General features: G+C 39.4%; 1 protein-coding gene across 16 annotated transcripts in view; it reads left to right on the top strand.

The window, feature by feature from the left end:
- Positions 1 to 20,891, top strand: part of NEB (nebulin) — a 256,677-nt gene that overhangs the window by 31,770 nt on the left and 204,016 nt on the right. For all 16 annotated transcript variants that reach the window (XM_053596348.1, XM_053596363.1, XM_053596360.1 and 13 more), the window contains exons 13-30: positions 636 to 752; positions 2,513 to 2,617; positions 2,706 to 2,813; positions 2,908 to 3,012; positions 3,416 to 3,514; positions 4,781 to 4,885; positions 5,858 to 5,965; positions 6,051 to 6,164; positions 7,897 to 7,998; positions 8,091 to 8,198; positions 8,289 to 8,393; positions 9,429 to 9,527; positions 9,847 to 9,951; positions 10,803 to 10,910; positions 10,996 to 11,109; positions 15,425 to 15,622; positions 18,317 to 18,424; positions 20,111 to 20,209. In XM_053596348.1, the coding sequence (XP_053452323.1) occupies positions 636 to 752; positions 2,513 to 2,617; positions 2,706 to 2,813; positions 2,908 to 3,012; positions 3,416 to 3,514; positions 4,781 to 4,885; positions 5,858 to 5,965; positions 6,051 to 6,164; positions 7,897 to 7,998; positions 8,091 to 8,198; positions 8,289 to 8,393; positions 9,429 to 9,527; positions 9,847 to 9,951; positions 10,803 to 10,910; positions 10,996 to 11,109; positions 15,425 to 15,622; positions 18,317 to 18,424; positions 20,111 to 20,209 (2,007 nt within the window). The remainder of the gene's footprint in view (positions 1 to 635; positions 753 to 2,512; positions 2,618 to 2,705; positions 2,814 to 2,907; positions 3,013 to 3,415; positions 3,515 to 4,780; positions 4,886 to 5,857; positions 5,966 to 6,050; positions 6,165 to 7,896; positions 7,999 to 8,090; positions 8,199 to 8,288; positions 8,394 to 9,428; positions 9,528 to 9,846; positions 9,952 to 10,802; positions 10,911 to 10,995; positions 11,110 to 15,424; positions 15,623 to 18,316; positions 18,425 to 20,110; positions 20,210 to 20,891) is intronic.

The raw sequence follows: 20,891 nt of genomic DNA, 5'->3' as shown, positions 1-20,891 counted from the left end.
AATCCTATGTACTCAATCTTGATATGAGGACAATTAATGACAATTAAGGTTATGGGGGGGAAGCAGAAAGAGAGAGGGAGGGAGTGGGGTGGGGCCTTAGTGTGTGTCACACTTTATGGGGGCAGGACATGATTGCAAGAGGGACTTTACCTAGCAATTGCAATCAGTGTAACTGGCTTATTGTACCCTCAATGAATCCCCAACAATAAAAAAAAAAAAGAAAAAAAAAAAAAAAAAAAAAAAAAAGAGCTGAACAAGGGCTCTGTAGCCCCAGGTGTCTGTGCCACAATGAGTTGTCCCTGTGTATCTTTCTCCCCTCATTTATATCTTTCTCTCTTTTTGAGGACGGGGACCACGTGTTCTTTCTTGTACCAGTCCCAGGGCTAGGCACAGAATTGACACCCTGTGGATAATTTTGAAAGAATAAATGAATGGGAAGAAAAGTGCACTCTGGAAATTTACGCAGTTCCTTAACTGCTGTTATGAATTACTATGAGTATTTTGTTTATAAAATGTCAAGCTGCCATTTTTCTAGAGAGAAAATTGATTTGTGAACTATGTCATAATATCCATAATAGAGAGAGGGGCAAAAATAACCCGGAGAGTTCTTTTATCACTTTATTTCACTCCCACAGGTAAAATACAAAGACGACTATGAAAAGAATAAAGGGAAGGCAGATTATAATGTACTTCCTGCTACAGAGAACCCTCTGCTCAAGCAGCTGAAGGCGGCAGGAAATGCGCTAAGTGATGTAAGTTTATTCTTGTCCAAGGCGTTTTTTAAACCTCAGCTGTAAGAGTGGTGAAAATTTTCTGCTTCTGTAATGACTAAATGGATGTATGACTTTGCAATACCTTCAAATTGTGGAGTGGCAGTTTCATTGGCGCTATCTAGCCGCAGGAAGGCATTGAGTGCCTCTGAGTTCCGATGCGCCTCAGATTTGGTGAACCTGTAGATTGAGTTCAGTGGGCAGGGAACTCCTCATTTGCTTACAAGCTCCAGGTACCTGGGCCTCCATATGTGCAAAAACCATGTTGAAGCTGTGATGTATTTTGACAGAGTCAGAAGGAGAGGAGACATTTAATGATAGATCTTGTCCTGGGAGACCATCATTTGCAGACAATAGAACTTAAAAGATGGCTCCCTATGTCCTCACAGGAATTGCCACTTGTGGAATTGTTGAGAGTCTGACTAAGCTATTAGATTTAAAATGAATGACATGGCGGTGTGGGGAGGGTGGGAAGTCGCAATGAGTGACACACCTCTTGGGGGCAGGACACAGTTATGAGAGGGACTTTACTTAACAAATGCAAGCAGTGTGACCTGGTTCTTTGTATCTCAATGATTCCCAAACAATAAAAAAAGATTGATAATCCTGCATTGTAGAATTTATTAAAGATGTTCAGATTAAAAATAAATAAATTACATAAAAGAGACTGGGCCTGGTATTAAAACACAGTCAGCCTGGGACAAATCTCTCTATGTGTGTGTACAGACAGAGAGAGATGGAATATGTGATCATTTGAGTTTTTCTCTTATGATTAGGTTTGTATTAAGCTTTCCCAATATTTGAGGATTTTATGGAGCTGTCTGTGTGCTTTCGTTATCTTTTCATTGTCCCTTGAATTAAGTCAGCACCACAGGAAATGTGTGCTCATACGAGGAAGGGTGAAGTGCCAGGTGACAAAGTATAAATGGACCTGTGCAAACAGCTCTTCTGGGAAATCAATGCCAACCACTTCTGCTTTCTAAATGAAAGCATCTTTTTCAAACATCTTTTTACAGGTTTCATTTGAACCTGTAAAAGGCTAGGTTCAAATCTACTGTGTTGATAAAAACAGGAATATAAAAATATTAATGAGGAATAATTTCATTGACATTTTGAAAACCCTAAATGAAAAAGTAACAATGGTTGGCTATATCAATATTGTATATTTAAAACCAATAATTGTTTCTTATCGCTGTTCAAGCTAAGGGCAAATCCTAGCAGAAAAGAAGAGTTAATAACAACTCGTAGTTTGAGTCCTTGTATGTACCTTATTTTTAAGGCTCTTTGTATGTAACTAGACATTATTTCCGTTGGTATAAGGAGGAATATTTTTCAGCCGATATTAACATTTTCGTGGAGTTTTGTTATTAAAAAAAAAAAACAAATAATTTGCTGTTGCTCTAAACCTCCCTGTTTTCTGTGGCTCCACCAGTGAGGAAAGAGCGCATGAGTCAAGAGACAGAGGAGGCAGCAATTCAGAAACACACGGTATTTCTGCAACCAAAGGCTGGGTCAGAGGAGGCACATTGGCTTCTTAATGTTTTGAGAGCATGAAGAACTTAGGCCTTAAACAGTTGCTAATAGAAAAGTCTTATGATTCATGACACTCATGTTAGACCGTCAGTTTTCAAGACAGTTGACAGCTGGTAGCTTTTCTTCTTTTGTTTAGTGTTAGAAAATACGTGTGTTATAATCAGTGTGGGAGTGACGATCTACTTTAACTGATTTTTTTTCTTTGGCAGAAACTGTACAAGGAAAACTATGAAAAGACAAAGGCAAAGAGCATAAATTATTGTGAGACTCCCAAATTTAAGCTTGATACAGTTCTACAGAACTTCAGTAGTGATGTAAGCAATCTCACCATCACTTCTTGTGTTTAAAGAAAAAGACCCACAATTTCACCAATTAATAACCGAGATCTGTTTTGTCCTTCAGACTAAATACAAAGATTCCTACCTAAAGAATATTTTGGGACATTATGTAGGCAGCTTTGAGGATCCACATCAGTTGCACTGCATGAAAGTTTCAGCTCAAAACAGTGATGTAAGTTCTAAGACAACTATTTGATTTTCCAGATGTATTTTGGTGGCATAAAAGCAATGGTTACAACCTCATGTCTGATTTCTTTTCTTCATAGAAAAAGTACAAAGCAGAATATGAAGAAGACAAAGGCAAAGGCTTCTTCCCCCAGACCATAACTCAAGAATATGAAGCAATCAAGAAGCTAGATCAGTGCAAAGATGTGAGTCTGTTGTCCGGACTTTGCCTTCACAGCATCCTGTGGTCAAGATAGGTTTAAAATTCTGACACTTTTACAAATGAGTGTAAGCATGGGAATTGTAAGAAACCAACCCTGTTTTGTACTATTTTCTCCTGTTGGCATCCCTACGTTTCAGCAATCAATTCTAGCTCATTTTCCTAAAGAAGGGTTATCAGGAATCTGAAGATACAGGATTATATTGATACAGCTGCAAAATCACCTCTCAAAGGAACTGCAGTCTAGTTCCAAAAAAAAAAACAAGTTTTTTATTAATTATAAATTTCTTTTCTTTGGGGGCAGGGATGAGGTTCTGTTTGCTCAACCAAAAAGGCCCACTTGGATCTGACAGATGATATTTCTAAAGCAATTCTTTGCCTTCCCACAGCATACCTACAAAGTCCATCCAGATAAGACAAAATTCACTCAAGTCACCGACTCTCCTGTTCTGCTGCAAGCCCAAGTCAATTCCAAACAACTGAGTGATGTAAGTTCCTCTCCATAGCCAGGAAATTCAATTACAAGGGATGACATTTTCTAACTCTATACATTTTCTAACTCTAACTCTAGACTTATCACATTTATTTTTTAAAAGGCTAAGTTTCAGCAAGTTTCACTTGCTTATGTTTGTAATCACCTAAAATATTTTTCTATTTAGTTGCCTTTGTCTTAGTCAGATAACACTTATAGGAAAATGATTCTGTGAAGGAAACAAAGGTAGCTTAAAACATTGAAAAGAAGATGAATTCTAGAGTCAGACAAAACTGCATTCAAATCCCAGCTCTGTCCTATACGGTCTGGGTGGCCAAATTATTTAGCCTCTCTCTGCCTTATTTTTCCCTTTCCTAATTTGTCACTGTTCTGAAGATGAGGTGAAGGGAGACATTGTGTAGCACACACTCTGGTCCAGAGCAAATACTCAGTACATGGGTTTCTCTCTCCCAAATGCATTTCTGGGAAATGGAGACTTTGAGACAAGTTTTATCCAGAAGCTTTAAGTATGGATCTCCAAGTTTGTGTTGAACCAAAAGAATAAAAGTAAAAGTAACCTCAGTAGCTTAATGGCTAGAAATGAAGGCTTCAATTGGAGTTTTGACAGCCATGATGTATGCGAGGGGACACGCACCAGATTTATTAAGAAAGGTTCTCCAGGCTTGGCGCTCATAGCACAGTGGTTATGGCACCAGTCACATACACCCAGGCTGGCGGGTTTGAACCCTGCCTGGGCCAGCTAAACAACAATGACAACTGCAACAAAAAATAGCCGGGCATTGTGGCGGGTACCTGTAGTCCCAGCTACGTGGGAGACTGAGGCAAGAGAATCGCTTAAGCCCAATAATTGGAGGTAGCAGTGAGCTGTGACGCCATGGCACTCTACTGAGGGTGGCATAATAAGACTCTGTCTCAAAAAAAAAAAAAAAGAAAAGAAAAAAAAAGAAAGTTTCTCCAGTAAGTGAGCTCTGACAATGAGCAGAAAGACAGGGCTGTGTCTCTTTCAGAATCTACAGGGCCCACTGTGCTATGCTGGAAGGTGCCTGAAAGAGCCGTCTTATCCCATTAGGGTCACTGCGGTGACAGGTGTCAAGCATCTAGCACAAAGGTTCAGCAATGCAGGGTGGCCTACGCAAGCTTGGGATGTCTCTTGATCTTAACAACTTCGTCGCTTACTTTACAAAATGTACCACATAAGAGGTTTTGTATTTTAGAATAATTCTCCTTCTGAACTAATTCTTCCTCTCTCTGTGTCTGTCAGCTAAATTATAAAGCAAAACACGAAAGTGAGAAGTTCAAGTGCCATATACCCCCTGACACTCCTGCCTTTATCCAGCACAAAGTCAACGCCTATAACCTGAGTGATGTGAGTTCCTTATGCACCGTAGTGTATGTGATACACCGACAACCTGTGCTTTATTTTTTAATTGGTTCATTGCTATTCAAGGAATATTTTAATGTTAAAATGGGAAGCACCGTTAATATTTGTATCATCTTCCCATGTCTCTGCCAATATCACTTTGAATTCACCTTATAAAAAGTGTACAACAATCTTATAAGCAGCTTCATACAATTAGATAATATATTTTAACCATTTCTCAAATGCCTTCATTATTGCTTAATTGCAGATCTGAATGTTAGATCTTTTAGTCATATTTTCATTATACTATAATTCATTTTCTTTCAGGGCCTGATTTTTCTAAGATACAATTTTATTTCATTTACTTGGTAGGCTTATAATGTCCCTTATTTCATACAAATGATACTTATTTCGCTATGTAAGAGAACTTGCTCTAATGAAGATACAGAGTATTAAAGGGCAGAAGGCCAACTATCTGTTACTATCTTTAATTTTTCAAACTTAATTTTATAGAAAAGTCAAATTATCTTTGGTGATCTCAATTTCTTCCACAATTCTGTAAATGGATGCTAAGATTATCCAGCATCCATGAGTATTGTGTTGACTCACAAAGTAAACTTTGCAGGGGACTTAGAGATCACATGAGAGTAATGCCTTTATATCATAAACATCTATTAACGATAAAGTATTTGTGCCACTCTGTAAAATATTCAATATTAGAAGTTAAATATTAGTATGATAAGTAGAATTAAGTTACTTTGATGAAAGATTCTGGTAAAGAGTAAAGAAAGCTGTTCTTGGAGAATTAGAAGGTCCAGCTTGAAGAGAATTACCTAAAACGTGCATGGTTTCCTGGACATTGAAAAGGATCTGTTTGTTTTACATTACGACAGGGGATTTACTTACCTTTTTAGTCTTTAAAGATGATGACATGCCTATCACTTTTGCCAATTCCTTTGCTAAAATTTCCCTGTCCAGAATATTTACAAGGAAGACTGGGAGAAGAGCAAAGCCAAGAAGTTTGACATTAAAGTGGACGCCATCCCCCTGCTGGCAGCCAAAGCCAACAGCAGGAACGCCAGTGATGTGAGTATGGCCCGGACACCTGGGCAGGGCGGGCCTCAGGGACCTTCCTCGTGGGTGGGCTCTGGCATATGTGGTGTCTTTGCAGGTGCTGTACAAGAAAGACTATGAAAAGAACAAAGGGAAAATGATTGGGGCCCTCAGCATTGAGGACGATCCCAAGATTCTGCACTCCTTGAAGACGGCCAAAAACCAGAGTGATGTGAGTGTCTGCACATCCGTCTTGTTTTCAGATTTGCTGTTGCACAATAACCTTGGATAGGATGTTAGCCTAACTGAAACTTCAGATGCAGGATGACAAATGAAATGTGAAACCTTTATCCAGGTGGTAAAGGAAGGCGAACTTCTTCGTTTTTGTTGATGTCTCTGTACCTTGAGATGCCATTGAATATTGCAAAAGTGCATTTAATCTCCTTAATGTCCCATTTTATTAGGAGAAAAAAATGTGCTAGTAATATCATTTTATTATTTTTCCTAGAAATGAACTCAATATGTCAGTAGGTATAAATATATGTATGTGTACATGTTTGTATTCATTTAATGTCCTGAACTGATTAAAGTATCATAGTTTAAAAAATATATTCAGGAAAGTAAAAAGCTTAAAAACAAATAAAGTAGGAAAAATTAAATGAAGCATAAGCTCAAAGGCAAAGTATTTTATTTTAAGAATTTTGTGGCTCGGTGCCTGTAGCTCAAGGGTTAGGGCGCCAGCCACATACACTGGGGCTGGCAAGTTTGAACCCGGCCCAGGCCTGCTAAAACAACAATGACAACAACAACAAAAAAACCCAGCCAGATGTTGTGGAGGGTGCCTGTAGTCCCAGCTACTTGGGAGGTTGAGGCAAGAGAATCGCTTAAGCCCAGGAGTTTGAGGTTGCTGTGAGCTGTGATGCCACAGCACTCTACTGAGGGCAACATAGTGAGACTCTGTCTCAAAAAATAAATAAATAAATAACTATATAAATAAAACAAAATAAATTTTTAAAAAATTTTGTAAAATATTGGTCTCATTTTAAAGACCTTAAATACTTATTAAAAAATAAAATAATACTCATTTACAGAAATTGCTTTTCTAATTGCTAACAAAAAAATACTCCCTATCACTCCATATTATTTACAAGTATTCTTGTTTTATTGAGTTTAGTTTTGCATTTTTAGATGAGAGCATTAAAGAAGAAAGTGAAGAAATATATGATATATACAATGTAGCATATGATATTATTGCTATTAAGAAAAATGTAATCATGCCTGTAATCCCAGCACTCTGGGAGGCCAAGGTGGGTGGACTGTTTGAGCTCAGGAGTTCAAGACCAGCCTGAGCAAGAGTGAGACCCCCCATCTCTATTAAAAATAGAAAAACTAGCCAGATGTTATGGTGGACGCCTGTAGTCCCAGCTACTTGGGAGGGTGAGGCAAGAAAATACCTTTGAGCCCAAGAGTTTGAGGTTGCTGTGAGCTATGACACCATGGCACTCTAACAAGGGCAGCAAAATGGACACTGTTTCAAAAAAAAAAAAAAAGTCTTGATGATAAAAACCAACTTCCAGAGGTGCCACAAAATGTATTTTCACCAAGTACTAAACTGGATACTTTTTCAGGACTAGGCTTAGGTATTTAAGGTCCACCTTAGAGCTTAAAATTCATTTTTCTTCAAATATGTTCAAATGCCAAGAATTATTTTAAGAAAAAAACTTGTTTAAATAGATAAGAACTGGTGTGCTCTAATTTAGTCGATCTAAAAACATATTATATGATGAGATTATACAAGACGTGAGCCTCGACCACATCCATTTTGGTTTCTGCTTTATGGAAAATAGATGCTGAGAAAATGCAAATTTGGCTTCTCTGGTTAAAGAATAGCAAAGACATAAGCTAATAATAGGCTGTTACTCAATGAGATGAATTTTTCTTTTATTTTCTTTTCCTTTTGACAGATACTATACAAGGAAAACTATGAGAAGACAAAGGCGAAGAGCATGAATTACTGTGAGACACCGAAATACGAACTCGATACTTTGCTGAAGAACTTCAGCGAGGTTGGCAGGCGCCTGGGCACCTCTGGGCTGCAGGGCTTTCCTATCATCTGACAATAGCTGTTAACTTCACAGACCTGTGTTTTCTTTTTCAGGCTAAATATAAAGATTCATATGTAAAGAACATTTTGGGACATTATGTGGGCAGTTTTGAGGATCCGTATTACACACACTGCATGAAAGTTTCAGCTCAAAACAGTGACGTAAGTCTGCAGACAGCCCTTCCGGCTTCGCAGTGGCATTGTCAGGGAGCACCAACAGTGATGATCTGGTTTTGGTTTTTCTCATTATAGAAAAGTTACAAGGCAGAATATGAAGAGGATAAAAGCAAGTGCTATTTCCCTCAGACAATAACACAAGAATATGAAGCAATCAAGAAGCTAGACCAGTGTAAAGATGTGAGTCAACTGCCCTGGATTCTTGCAATTGGGTCTGGGTTTCGTGTGACATCTAGTGGTAAATTTAGCAGGAGGATAAATGCTAACATCTAGTTGCTAGCAGGCAATATTCAATTTAAAAATTTTTTGTGGTGGGGAGGGAGCATGGAATTAAGGGACACAACAATTACTAGAAAGAGATGTGTTTGTTGTTAAATAAGTTCCTGTTTTGTGAATCTTTGTTTCCACTAGTTCGTATATACATAGATTTGGGGTAAAAGGAGGGCATGCCGATTTGGGAGAGATAGGTGTCCATCCTTCAACAAATGTACAGGTGATGCTAGCACGTACCAGGCACTGTCCTTGGTGCTAAGAAAGAATAGGGAATGAGTGGGCTGCCTTGCAGAGAGAGCTTCCAGTGGAGTCGAAGAGAAAACAATAAACCAAGCCCAGAAACAAGAAAGATAGCAGGCAAGGATGCCAAAGCTAAGGTAGGGGGATGCTAGAGAATTAAAATAGGATGATGATAATGACAGAGAGAGAGAGACTGGATGGGCATGTTAGTTTGGTGGTCAAGGGAGGGCTAGGATAGGAATGTCCAGCGGGTATTCCAGGATCAAAGGAAGAGTAGCAGGAAGCACAGCCGAGGGTGAGAACAAGCTCTGCATTGAGGATGAGGGGTCGGGGAGGTGGCCGCAGCACGAGATGAAATGGTAGGAGCGGAGGGAGGGCGGGAGTCTGCAGGGCTCATAAGCTAAGGTACTGTTTGGGCTGGGAAAAGCCGGGGGAAGCCTTCGTCAGGGGAAGATTAATCTGGTTGCTGAGTTACAGCAGGTAGACCAAAGGCGACTTCAGAAGAGAGGGAGAAACAGAGCGGAAGAAAGAAAGGAAAGAGAGAGAGAAAGAAGAGAGAAAGGAAATGAGAACATTTCACCCAAGTTTTCAGGAATAAAACAAACGACTTTTGCCAGGAAACTTTTTATGTGTTAGTGTGTACATAAACAAGAATATAAAGATACATTATAAAATGTCATTAAAGAGCGTCTTCTTTTCTAGCATGCCTACAAAGTTCATCCAGATAAGACCAAGTTCACGGCAGTCACTGATACTCCCGTACTGTTGCAAGCCCAGCTCAACACGAAGCATCTTAGTGATGTAAGTGTACTGGTTAATGCAAGTGTGGGGAACCAGAGTGCTTTGCTCAATTTACATGCTTAATCTTCACGGACTTATCTGACCTCCCAAGGATGTCATTTTAAAGGATTTGCTTATTAAGAAAATGCAAAGGAAGCTGCTGAGTGGAATGGTAGCCTGAGGAAAATAGTGTTAGATGATAATAAAAGTTACTACTATTTCTCCAATAATTCGCTGATTTTTAGTGGGAACAGCTTACTTATTCATTAGGGTCTGTCATGTACACACTAAGACTTCTTGCCAATCCTAAACCGCGTGGATATCATTTATTATTTTTCAGCTGAATTACAAAGCGAAACACGAAGGCGAGAAGTTCAAGTGCCACGTACCAGCTGACGCTCCACAGTTTATCCAGCACAGAGTCAACGCCTACAATCTGAGTGATGTGAGTGCCAGGCCACAGGAGGCTAGGTTTGCTGTACATGGGAAGAGAAAATACGACAGGAGTTAAAAAGATAGGATTAGGACTGATGTAAATAAGCAACTCCTGACATTGTTATCAGAGAAGTTGTGCTTTTAAGGCCAAATGCTCTTCAGACTCTTACTTGGAGAAGATTTCATTTCCCACAGTCTTTCTTATTGTCAGAAGCATTCTCTTAACTACCTCCGCTAATCCCCAGAGCTTTACAAGATCTCTCCTGTGTAAATGTCACATTTTGCCTTCTCCAAGCGGTTGTCATTTTATATTAGCCTTTATGTATCAGGATAGCAGAGTCTATAGAATGTTTATGGAACATTAAAAAGAGTACATTGGCTGGGAGTGGTGGCTCACGCCTGTAATCCCTAGCTCTTTGGGAGGCCGAGGCTGGTGGATTGCCTGAGCTCAGGAGTTCAAGACCAGCATGAGCAAGAGTGAGACCCTGCCTCTGATAAATAGGCAGGTGTTTGTTTTGGTGGCATCAGTAGTCCTAGCTACTTGGGAGGCTGAGGTAAGAGAATAGCTTGGGCCCAGGAGTTTGAAGTTGCTGTGAGCTGTGATGCCATGGCACTCTACCCAGAGTGACAAAGTAAGACTCTGTCTCGAAAAAAAAAGAGTATATTATACTTATTTAGTGGTAGTGAGAAAGAAAGTGAATGATAGATAAATGGATAGTTGTGCTACCATTTGCTGAATATAGTATTTATAGGTGCAATAAGTCCATATGTACACATTTTGATTTGCTTTTTATTTTTACTGGATTAATTTGTATTCAGTGTTGTTCTTACAATTCCTGTGCTGAATTTTTTCCTGTCCAGAATGTTTATAAGCATGACTGGGAGAAGAGCAAAGCCAAGAAGTTTGACATTAAAGTGGACGCCATCCCCCTGCTGGCAGCCAAAGCCAACAGCAGGAACGCCAGTGATGTGAGTATGGCCCGGGCACCTGGGCAGGGCGGGCCTCAGGGACCTTCCTCGTGGGTGGGCTCTGGCATATGTGGTGTCTTTGCAGGTGCTGTACAAGAAAGACTATGAAAAGAACAAAGGGAAAATGATTGGGGCCCTCAGCATTGAGGACGATCCCAAGATTCTGCACTCCTTGAAGACGGCCAAAAACCAGAGTGATGTGAGTGTCTGCACATCTGTCTTGTTTTCTTTTATTTATTTATTTATTATTAAATCATAGCTGTGTACATTAATGCAATCATGGGGCACCATACACTGGTTTTATAGACCATTTGACATATTTTCATCACACTGGTTAACATAACCTTCCTGGCATTTTCTTAGTTATTGTGTTGAGACATTTGCACTCTACATCCAGTAAGTTTCACATGTACCCTTGTAAGATGCACTGTAGGTGTAATCCCACCAATCACCCTCCCTCCACCCATCCTCCCCGCTCCTCTTCCTTCCCTTTCCCCCTTCCCCATATTCTTAGGTTATAACTGGGTTATAGCTTTCATGTGAAAGCCATAAATTAGTTTCATAGCAGGGCTGAGTACATTGGATACTTTTTCTTCCATTCTTGAGGTACTTTACTAAGAAGAATTGTTCCAGCTCTCTGTCTTGTTTTCAAGATGGCTTCCCTATTAACATGCCTGAGGGTTGGTTTATGTAAAAGGATTCCACGCCCATGGCTCTAGCATGTTCCCCAAAGTCTGCTGTCAATAATGTTAGAATGACGCCCCCGGTTCTTGCACCTCTCACATTTGAGGAAAGAAATTACTAATTTGGACTTGATGTCCATTTCACTTTGACAAATGTATCCATCAATATTTAATAGAATATTGATTGTAGTTCTCGAAACTGTGGAGAAAACATCACTAGATAGATGTTTTCATATTTTTTTCTAATTGAAAAATATGTTTTAAATGATAATCTTTTATTTCAAATTAATATGAGGGGACCAATTTTTAGGTTACATTGTTTTCAATTCTAAGTTAAGTTTCAAGTTGTAGTTGAGCCCTTCACGCCAGGGGTGTGCTGAACACCCTCACGATGTGCAAGGGCAGTGAGATACCCCAATTACCCTCCCTCCTCCCTTAAATGATAATTTAAAAACTATCTTTACTTTGAAAGAAATTCGTGAGTCACGAATAAAAAAAAAAGATCTTAATATAGCTATTCTTGCTCTTTATTTTTATTTATTTATTTTCAGACAGAGTCTTACTCTATTGCCTTGGGTAGAGTGAGTGCCATGGCATCATCATAGCTCACAGCAACCTTAAAATCCTATGTTCAAGAGGTCCCCCTGCCTCAGCTTCCCAAGTAGCTAGGATAGGCACCCACCACAACACCTGGCTAGTTTTTCTATTTTTAGTAAGGGGAGACAAGGTCTGGCTCTTGCTCAGGTTAGTCTCAAATTCCTGAGCTCAGGTGATCCACCTGCCTTGGCCTCCCAGAGTGCTGGGATTACAGGGGTGAGCCACCGCGCCAGCAGATTACAGGGTTGAGCCGCCACACCGGTAGATTACAGAGGGGAGCCACTATGCTGGCAGTCCTGGCTCTTTATTGACATTAGTAATTGGTGTTGGTCTAGATCCAAGACAAATACTCTGTGAATCAGGGATTATAGGTCCCTTTGAGAATCTGATAAGAAAAATGGATTGTCTGTCTAGAAAATGAACATTCTTTTCCATACTTTTTGCCTGAATTTCAGGGAACCCATCACTTCCCGAAGGCTTGTATATAGGTCATATATCATTTCCCAGTTAAAATTCTTATCACAGAGAGATGAACAGTTACTACTGCAAATTACAGTCTATACTTTGTTTTAAAAATGTATAGAGAATCCCTTAAGAGTGGTGAGAATATTCAGTATAGGTGGTTGTATCATTTACTTTAATGTTAACCATGCCTTCATGTAATGATTCACCTTCTTTAACTCATTTTGCATTTACTTTATAGTCACACAGCGCTTTAAAACATCCGATTCAGTAATTTCTCTAGTAACTCTACACTGAGTCTACAGTGCTTACAAATCACATGGCCCATCAAAATCTGTCACAGAACCCAACAGTAGGCACATAATAACTGTTCGACCAAAGTTTGTTAATTGATTGATGTTGGTGACCAAAAGGGACAGTAAATGAGCCATCCTCCCATAATATCCAGGCTTGATACTAAGCTGCAGGTAGAAAACATGTGTAGCTTTTTAAAAAGAATGTCATATAGCCATTTGTATGGTTGGCTACACTTTATATATGTGATGGTATGTGGAGCTGGTGTGAACAGAAGCAAAAGAGTCAAGACAATTTTGTCAAAAACACTTTCATACACTAACTGCTGTTGCAATGTTGTTTTTATCAGTTTATTCCTAATAAAAACATTTTTTCAATGTTCCCTATCAGAAAGTTACCATATTTAATTTTTATAAACCATTCTCTAGATTTTTAATTAAGTGAAAAGTGTATTCAGTGAAAATGACTCCCTACAAAATATGAGAAGAAAGACCAATATCCCTAAGAAAGCTAAAAGACAGATCAAATGCATAAGGGACTGCTACAGAAGATTTGTAATGCATACTTGCTAGCTTGGGTCACTGTCTTTAACACGTACGTGATTATGGGGAGATGAGTTTAGAATTTTTCTGAAGATGGTGGGTCAGAATTTTTCTGTCTATTGAGATAATTGGTCAGTGGAAATGATGAAGTTGGGAATTTGACCTAATTAGTACCGTGTCCAAATATTCCAGATATTGTAAATTCTCCTTTGAGGTCTTTTAACTGCTGCAATCTAAAGCTTCTTATTGCACTACAAAATTAAACTTGGTATGACAAAAACCTCTGGGGTTCTCCGTAGGCGTTATCTACTGTCAAGAACATAGTAGATTGAAAAATCAGTAACTATCTATTTAAAAATGATTCTGTAGACCAGGCACAGTGGCTTACTCCTGTAATCCTAGCAATTCTGAGAGGCTGAGGTGAGAGGATCCCTTGAGCTCGAGTTTGAGACCAGTCTGAGCAAGAGCAAGACCCTATCTCTACTTAAAAAAAGAAAAAAAAAAAAGAAAAGAAAAAATTAGTCCGTTGTGGCAGACCCTGTAGACCCAGCTTCTCGGGAGGCTGAGACAGTAGGATTGCCTAAGCCCAGAAGTTTGAAGTTGCAGTGAGCTATGATGCCACAATACTCTAGCCTAGGGCAACAGAGTGAGGCTGTCTCAAAGAAAAAAAAAGATTCTACAAAGCCAACAAGGCTTCAATCCCTCTGTGTGAAGTAGTCATTTCATAAAATCATATTTTATGTGATTATCATTAATTAAAAAAAGATTCTTTATTTTTATTTGTTTATTAATTTATTAGAGACAGAGTTTCACTTTGTCACCCTTGATAGAGTGCCATGGTGTCATAGCTCACAGCAACCTCAAACTCTTGGGCTCAAGCAATTCTCTTGCCTCAGCCTCCTGAGTAGCTGGGACTACAGGGTGCTCCCCACGACGCCCGGCTATTTTTAGAGACGGGGTCTTGCTCTTGCTCAGGCTGGTTTTGAACCCGTGAGCTCAGGCAATCCACCTGCCTCAGCCTCCCAGAAAAAAAAAAAAAAAGATTCTATAAAGCCAACAAGTTAAGTCTACAACCCGGCTGTGTGAAGTGGTCATTTTATAAAATCATATTTTATGTGATTATCATTAATTAAAAAAATTCTTTATTGGAAAACTATTCTAAGGTTAGATTACATTAATAGAAGTAATACTTGTTAGCGGTCCTTGAGAAACATCATTTAAAAAATAAAATTCCTGGCTTGGTGCCTGTAGCTCAGTGGCCACATACACTGAGGCTGGCAGGTTCGAACCCGGCCCAGGCCTGCTAAACAACAATGACAACTACAAGAAGGAAATAGCTGGGTGTTGTGGTGGGTGCCTGTAGCCCCAGCTACTTGGGAGGCTGAGGCAAGAGAATCCCTTAAGCCCAAGAGTTTGAGTTTGCTGTGAGCTGTGACGCCACAGCCCTCTACCCAGGGCAACATAGTGAGATTCTGTCTCAAAAAAAAAAGAAGATAAAATAAAATAAAATTCCTGAGACACAACTATAAGAGGGACTTTACCTAACAAATGCAAACATTATAACCTAATTCTTTGTGCCCTCAATTAACCTGAAACAATAAAAAAAAATTTTTAAGAAAAAAAAAGTTACTGTATTAGGAGAAAAAGAATAAATAAAAAAAAATTCCTGGCGGAAACAGAAGCTGTGCCTGTTCTCATGTCCGGCTGCTGTGACTCTCTACATTTGCCCTTTGATTTGGGATGATCTGAGTGATTTTCGGGGAGCAGGTTGTTTTAATGGTGTGTAACATGAACAAATCTGAGGGCAGAGTAACTACTCAGATGTTTAAATCTGTTTCCGTGACTTGTATTTATTGTTCATGAGAGATCTCTGTGCTTTTCTGGAAATGCATTGAAGGAGAATTTGTGGTAATAAATGCTCATTTCCTATTTACAGCGTGAATATCGCAAAGACTATGAAAAGTCAAAAACTGTCTACACAGCACCTCTTGATATGCTGCAAGTCACCCAGGCTAAGAAATCTCAGGCAATTGCCAGTGACGTGGACTATAAGCACGTCTTACACAGTTACAGCTACCCCCCAGATAGCATCAACGTGGATCTCGCCAAGAAGTCCTACGCACTGCAGAGTGATGTGAGTGACCAGGTTTTCTCTAGCCCTCTTTTGAATGTGGAAACTGAAAAGGATTTCTAAATTGAGTGAGGTTTGTGTCACGTCTCAGAGAGATCTGCGTTGCCTTTTGTAGTAAGCAAGTTTGTAATAGGAAAATGTCCCATGTGGTTCTGTAAGAGCGCAGCCTTTAGGGCTGGGTAGACCAGGGTCTGGCATGCACTCCATCACTGTTTCCTGGTGGGAAAGTAATCAGCCTTGCTGATTCTAGAGTCCTCCTCTCTAAAATGGAAATTTAAAAAAATTTTAGGGGGGGAGGATTTAAATGCATGCAAAATACTTAGTATGGTGCAGGCCCTGGTGAGTTCTCAATAAACGTTCACTGTTCTTACCATCACCATTAATGTAATCATTGCATTCATCATTATCAATAATTTTTACTTAGATTGCTATTTCATCTAAAAAGAAAATATATCATTTACAATATCATTTTTTATAACTGTGTTTTTTCCATAGAACAAAACTTATTTAGTCAAATTAATCTAAGTTCCACCACTGAGTACTCTATCTTAACAACTCTATTTTTTTTTTTTTGAGACAGTCTCATTATGTCTCCCTTGGTTGAGTGCTGTGGCATCACAGCTCACCGCAACCTCAAACTCTTGTGCTTAAGTGATTCTCTTGCCTCAGCCTCCCTAGTAGCTGTGACTACAGGCACCTGCCACAGTGCCTGGCTTTTTTTTTTTTTTTTTTGGTTGCAGTTATCATTGCTGTTTAGCAGGTCTGGGCCGGACTCGAACCTGCCAGCCTTGGTGTATGTGGTGGGTGCCCTACTCACTAAGCTATGGGTGCCGAGCCTGCAATTCTATTTTTTTAAACATAGTGAAATACACATAACAAATTTTACAATGTTTACTGTTTTAAGTGTACAGTTCAGTTCGGTATATTCAAATTATTCACATTATTGTATGACCTATCTTCAGAACTCTTTTATCTTCCAAAACTGAAACTCTACATTCATTAAAGGACAACTCCTATTTTCCTCCTTTCCTAGCATGTGGCAACCACCAATCTACTTTTTGTTTCTATGAGTTTGATGTCTTTACATACCTCGTATATGTGAAATCATACAGTATTTGTCTTTTTGTGACCAACTTATTTCACTAGCATAATGTCCTCAAGTTCCACCCATGGTGAAGCCTGCGTCAGAATTTCCTTTCTTTCTTTTTTTTTTTTTGGTTTTTGGCTGGGGCTAGGTTTGAACCCGCCACCTCCAGCCTATGGGACGGGCGCCCTACTCCTTGAGCCACGGGCACCGCCCTGAATATCTTTTCTTTTTAAAGGCTGAATAATCTTCCTTTGTATTTATATACCACATTTTGTATATACATTCGCTATTGGTGGACGTTGAGTTGCTTCTGCCTGTTAGCTACTTTGAATAATGGTGCTATGAATACAAGTACAAATGCCTCTTTGAGATTCTGCTCTCAGTTCTTTGGGGTTGAATTATTGGATCATATGGAAGTTCTATTTTTAATTTTTTGAGGGACCAACATACTCTTTTCCATACCAGCCACACAATGTTACATTCCTCCCACCAATAACTGTATTTTATGCATGGTTCTCCTATTTGTTATTTGTTTACTTTGCTGTGTTTCTTCAAACCAAATATATTGTAAGCCTCTCCAGGATAGGATCCAATTGCATTCTTGATTTTTCATTTCAGTTAAAAGGCCCACACTAAAGAACAACAGTTCAAATTTTACATTTAGAGTATAAGTTCTAGGTATCATCTATTGTCAGACAATTAGAGCATCTCATTATTTTAATAGCATCCAGTAACTGTCCCCCCAATAGGACCAATTCCAAATAATAACTGTTTCATTAAGCAAACTACTGAGGACAAGTATTTTAAAGTGTTTTATCAGGCAATATAGAAACAATATAGAAAGAATTGACCAATATACATGAAGGGCCATGCCTGCAAACATTTAGTACAAATAACTGCTATCAAGTCTTATCTAATAAAAAATGAGCAAATTTTCCACCTTTGATGTAGCCTGCAGATAAGTGGCCATAGAAACCTACTAGAGTTCTAGGGAGCGAGCCTCTCACATTTGATTATCTAAATATAACAATTTCATTTATTCTTTAAAATGCAGCTTTGAGGGCAGCGCCTGTGGCTCAGTGAGCAGGGCGCCGGCTCCATATACCGAGGGTGGCGGGTTCAAACCCAGCCCCGGCCAAACTGCAACAAAAAAATAGTCGGGCGTTGTGGCGGGCGCCTGTAGTCCCAGCTACTTGGGAGGCTGAGGCAAGAGAATTGCTTAAGCCCAGGAGTTGGAGGTTGCTGTGAGCTGTGTGATGCCACGGCACTGTACCAAGGGCCATAAAGTGAGACTCTGTCTCTACAAAAAAAAAAAAAAAAAAAAAAAATGCAGCTTTGAATTGAGTATTTTCCAGATTGGAATTAGAGTTCCACATACTTCCGTTAAGTTGGAAAATAAGGATGAAATGGAATTCTTTTCTTTTAACATTCCAGTTATAAGAAAAGCAAAAACCTATGGGCTGTTAAAGTTATCATCACAGAAATAGCTAAAATAACCTCAGTGTCTGGAGTGGTCAGAAATCTTAAAAACATCACTTTGGGTAAAATGTTAATGATTTTATAAGGATGACACTGAGCAGAGAAATGTAACCTCTCTCTTGATATTTTAGGTCGAATACAAAGCTGACTACAACAGCTGGATGAAAGGTTGTGGCTGGGTGCCTTTTGGGTCCTTAGAAATGGAAAAGGCAAAGCGGGCCTCAGACATCCTCAACGAGGTAAAGCCCCGGGGTGCGGGAAGGAGCCTTGGGATGTGTTGTGTTAAAAACCTCAAAGCCGTGGAAAGTGCCTCCTTCGCTGGTTTCTTCTCTAGTCATTGCCTCTGAGGAAAAGAATTTAACCATATGCATAAATTGTCCAGATAGACAAAAACCAACCATTATATTACCCAAATCACTTACGTTAACCAATCATGACAGAAATACTTTCAACAACTGTACTGAGGTCTAATTTGCATACCGTAACATTCATCTACGTTGCCTTGACCAGGTTTAGTGAATTCTTATCATCATGTATTCACCACCTCAGTGGGATTTTTAAAATGCTGCTGGCACCCCAAACAGTTTGATCAGAAAATTCCTGCTCTCATCTTCAGGCCCAGCAGCCACTGACCTGCATTCTATATTTACAGTTTTACCTTTTCAAGAGATTTCTCTTTATCTGGCTTCCTTCACTTTGCAGGATGTTTTGGAGGTTCAGCCCTAATTCTGCCTGTGCTTGTCATTCATTCCTTTTTATTCCGGAGTAGCAATTCTTTGTATGGATACACAGCCCACATCTTTATCATCTCTTTGCCAGTTGGTAGACATGTGGATTGTTTCCAATTTTTGGTGATTATGAATAATTCGGCTGTTAAAGAAATCTTCTTTGAAGAATTGTACCCCATATCACATTCTGGATGACTTTGAAGTAGTATATAAATTATCGCAGTGATGATCTTGAGGCTGATGAAGCAGCACAGTTCTCTGTCCCTCCTCCGTCAACAGCTAAAAACTCTTGCTGTTGTCACGAGAAGCCATACTCAAGAGGATTGAAAGATCAGATGAGCTGAACGAAGGTTGTCTTCAGCACTCAAGATTTTGTTGTTCTTGTTTACTACTGTTGTTTGTTTTTGGCAAAAACCATTTGTTTGCTGAGAGATCATTCAGAAAACATTCTTTTGGGTGGGTGGTTTTCAGAAGTCTGAAGCTGAAAAAGCTGTTACTGTATGTGCAAAGGTGGGATGTACAAAGGAGGAGGCCTGGACAAATAAATAGAAAAGATTACAGGAACGAGGGTAGCTAGCAGTTGCCAGCTCCCAGTCGGCACATCTTCCCCAGGCCCGCTGCCTGAGCCTCTCCAGCACTGCAAGGATAACCGTGCACTCACTGTATTAAGGCTCAAAAAGCGAAAGTCATGCCTTTCTTTTCAATAATCCCTAGCTGCTGCTCTACTTCCTCAGTTCCTGCTCTGTCAACTGGAGAGCTCCTTTATGCCAGTGGCTGACTGAGTAACAGGGAAAATGACATTCCTGAGAATGTGTTAATTAGTGTCATGCGAGGACACACCAGATCTCCTAGCTTGCTTTTCTGTTAATCCTTTGGAAAACTCTGTGATGTTTCTGGATTCTTCTTAGCTGAGAGTACCTTCTTTGTTGTCATAGGCAAGAAATTAAGAGAGGAGTCTGTTTGACTCCTGGGAGCTGCACGTGTCTGTACTGACCCAAACCATCCAAAATTAAATCCATTTTTAAAATGCTGATTTTTGTATTGTATGAATCAAACAATCAAGAGTTTAGTACTTTTACATTTTAAAATTAGGAAAAATCCTCCTTGCCCCTCCAAAATAAATTTCAAGGATTTGACATCTTAGCCTTATAGGGAAAAATAATATAATTGTCTTTCTCTTTTTGATTTGCGAAACAGAAAAAATATCGCCAACATCCAGACACACTCAAGTTTACTTCAATTGAAGATGATCCGATTATTGTGCAGTCCAAAATTAACCAGGCCCAGAGGAGTGATGTAAGTATTAATCATATATATATATGTTAATAAATAGTACTCATACAAATTAATTTGTATCTCAAAGGTACCAATCACCTGCAGTTATTACGAGCAACTGTATAACTCCCAGCTGCTCATTACCAAAGCACACCTAATTCAGTTCTTAAGAGCAATGTATACCACATACTGTACTGTGATTTTAGCCATTTGACATTGCTTTCTAAGGAAAAGGCAAAAGCAATTTCTTTCACTGACAAGAAAAACCACAGCCTATTTCTAGGAAATGCCAGAAAGAATGAATATTGGCATTACATGAAATGGAGGGGTTATATTTTAAGTCAGAGCTAAACCAAGAATCATAATAATCAAAGCCACCCTGAGTCCCTTTAATGGCCCACACAGTATAATGTAGGTGTATTTCACCCCGTTAACCTTTCCTGTGCTCAGGAAAGTGTCTGAAGGTTAACATATTTGTTGGGTCACCTCTCTGGGCTGATTTCCACCAGGTGTCCCTACCCAGGTCCAGGGATTCCTAGTGCATACCAAGGGGTCTTTGCAAGACTGACCCAGCACTAAGGCAGGAACCTCATATGCAACTGTATGTGTGACCTTGAATGCCTACAGATATTTGCACACAATGTGGGAATATGCAGAGAGTCCCTTAAAACCATCTCTGTGCAATAGGATCAACTATGAAATT

Source organism: Nycticebus coucang, chromosome 7, assembly GCF_027406575.1.
Source record: "Nycticebus coucang isolate mNycCou1 chromosome 7, mNycCou1.pri, whole genome shotgun sequence".
Taxonomy (NCBI): domain Eukaryota; kingdom Metazoa; phylum Chordata; class Mammalia; order Primates; family Lorisidae; genus Nycticebus; species Nycticebus coucang.
This window is presented reverse-complemented; position numbering and strand designations above follow the sequence as displayed.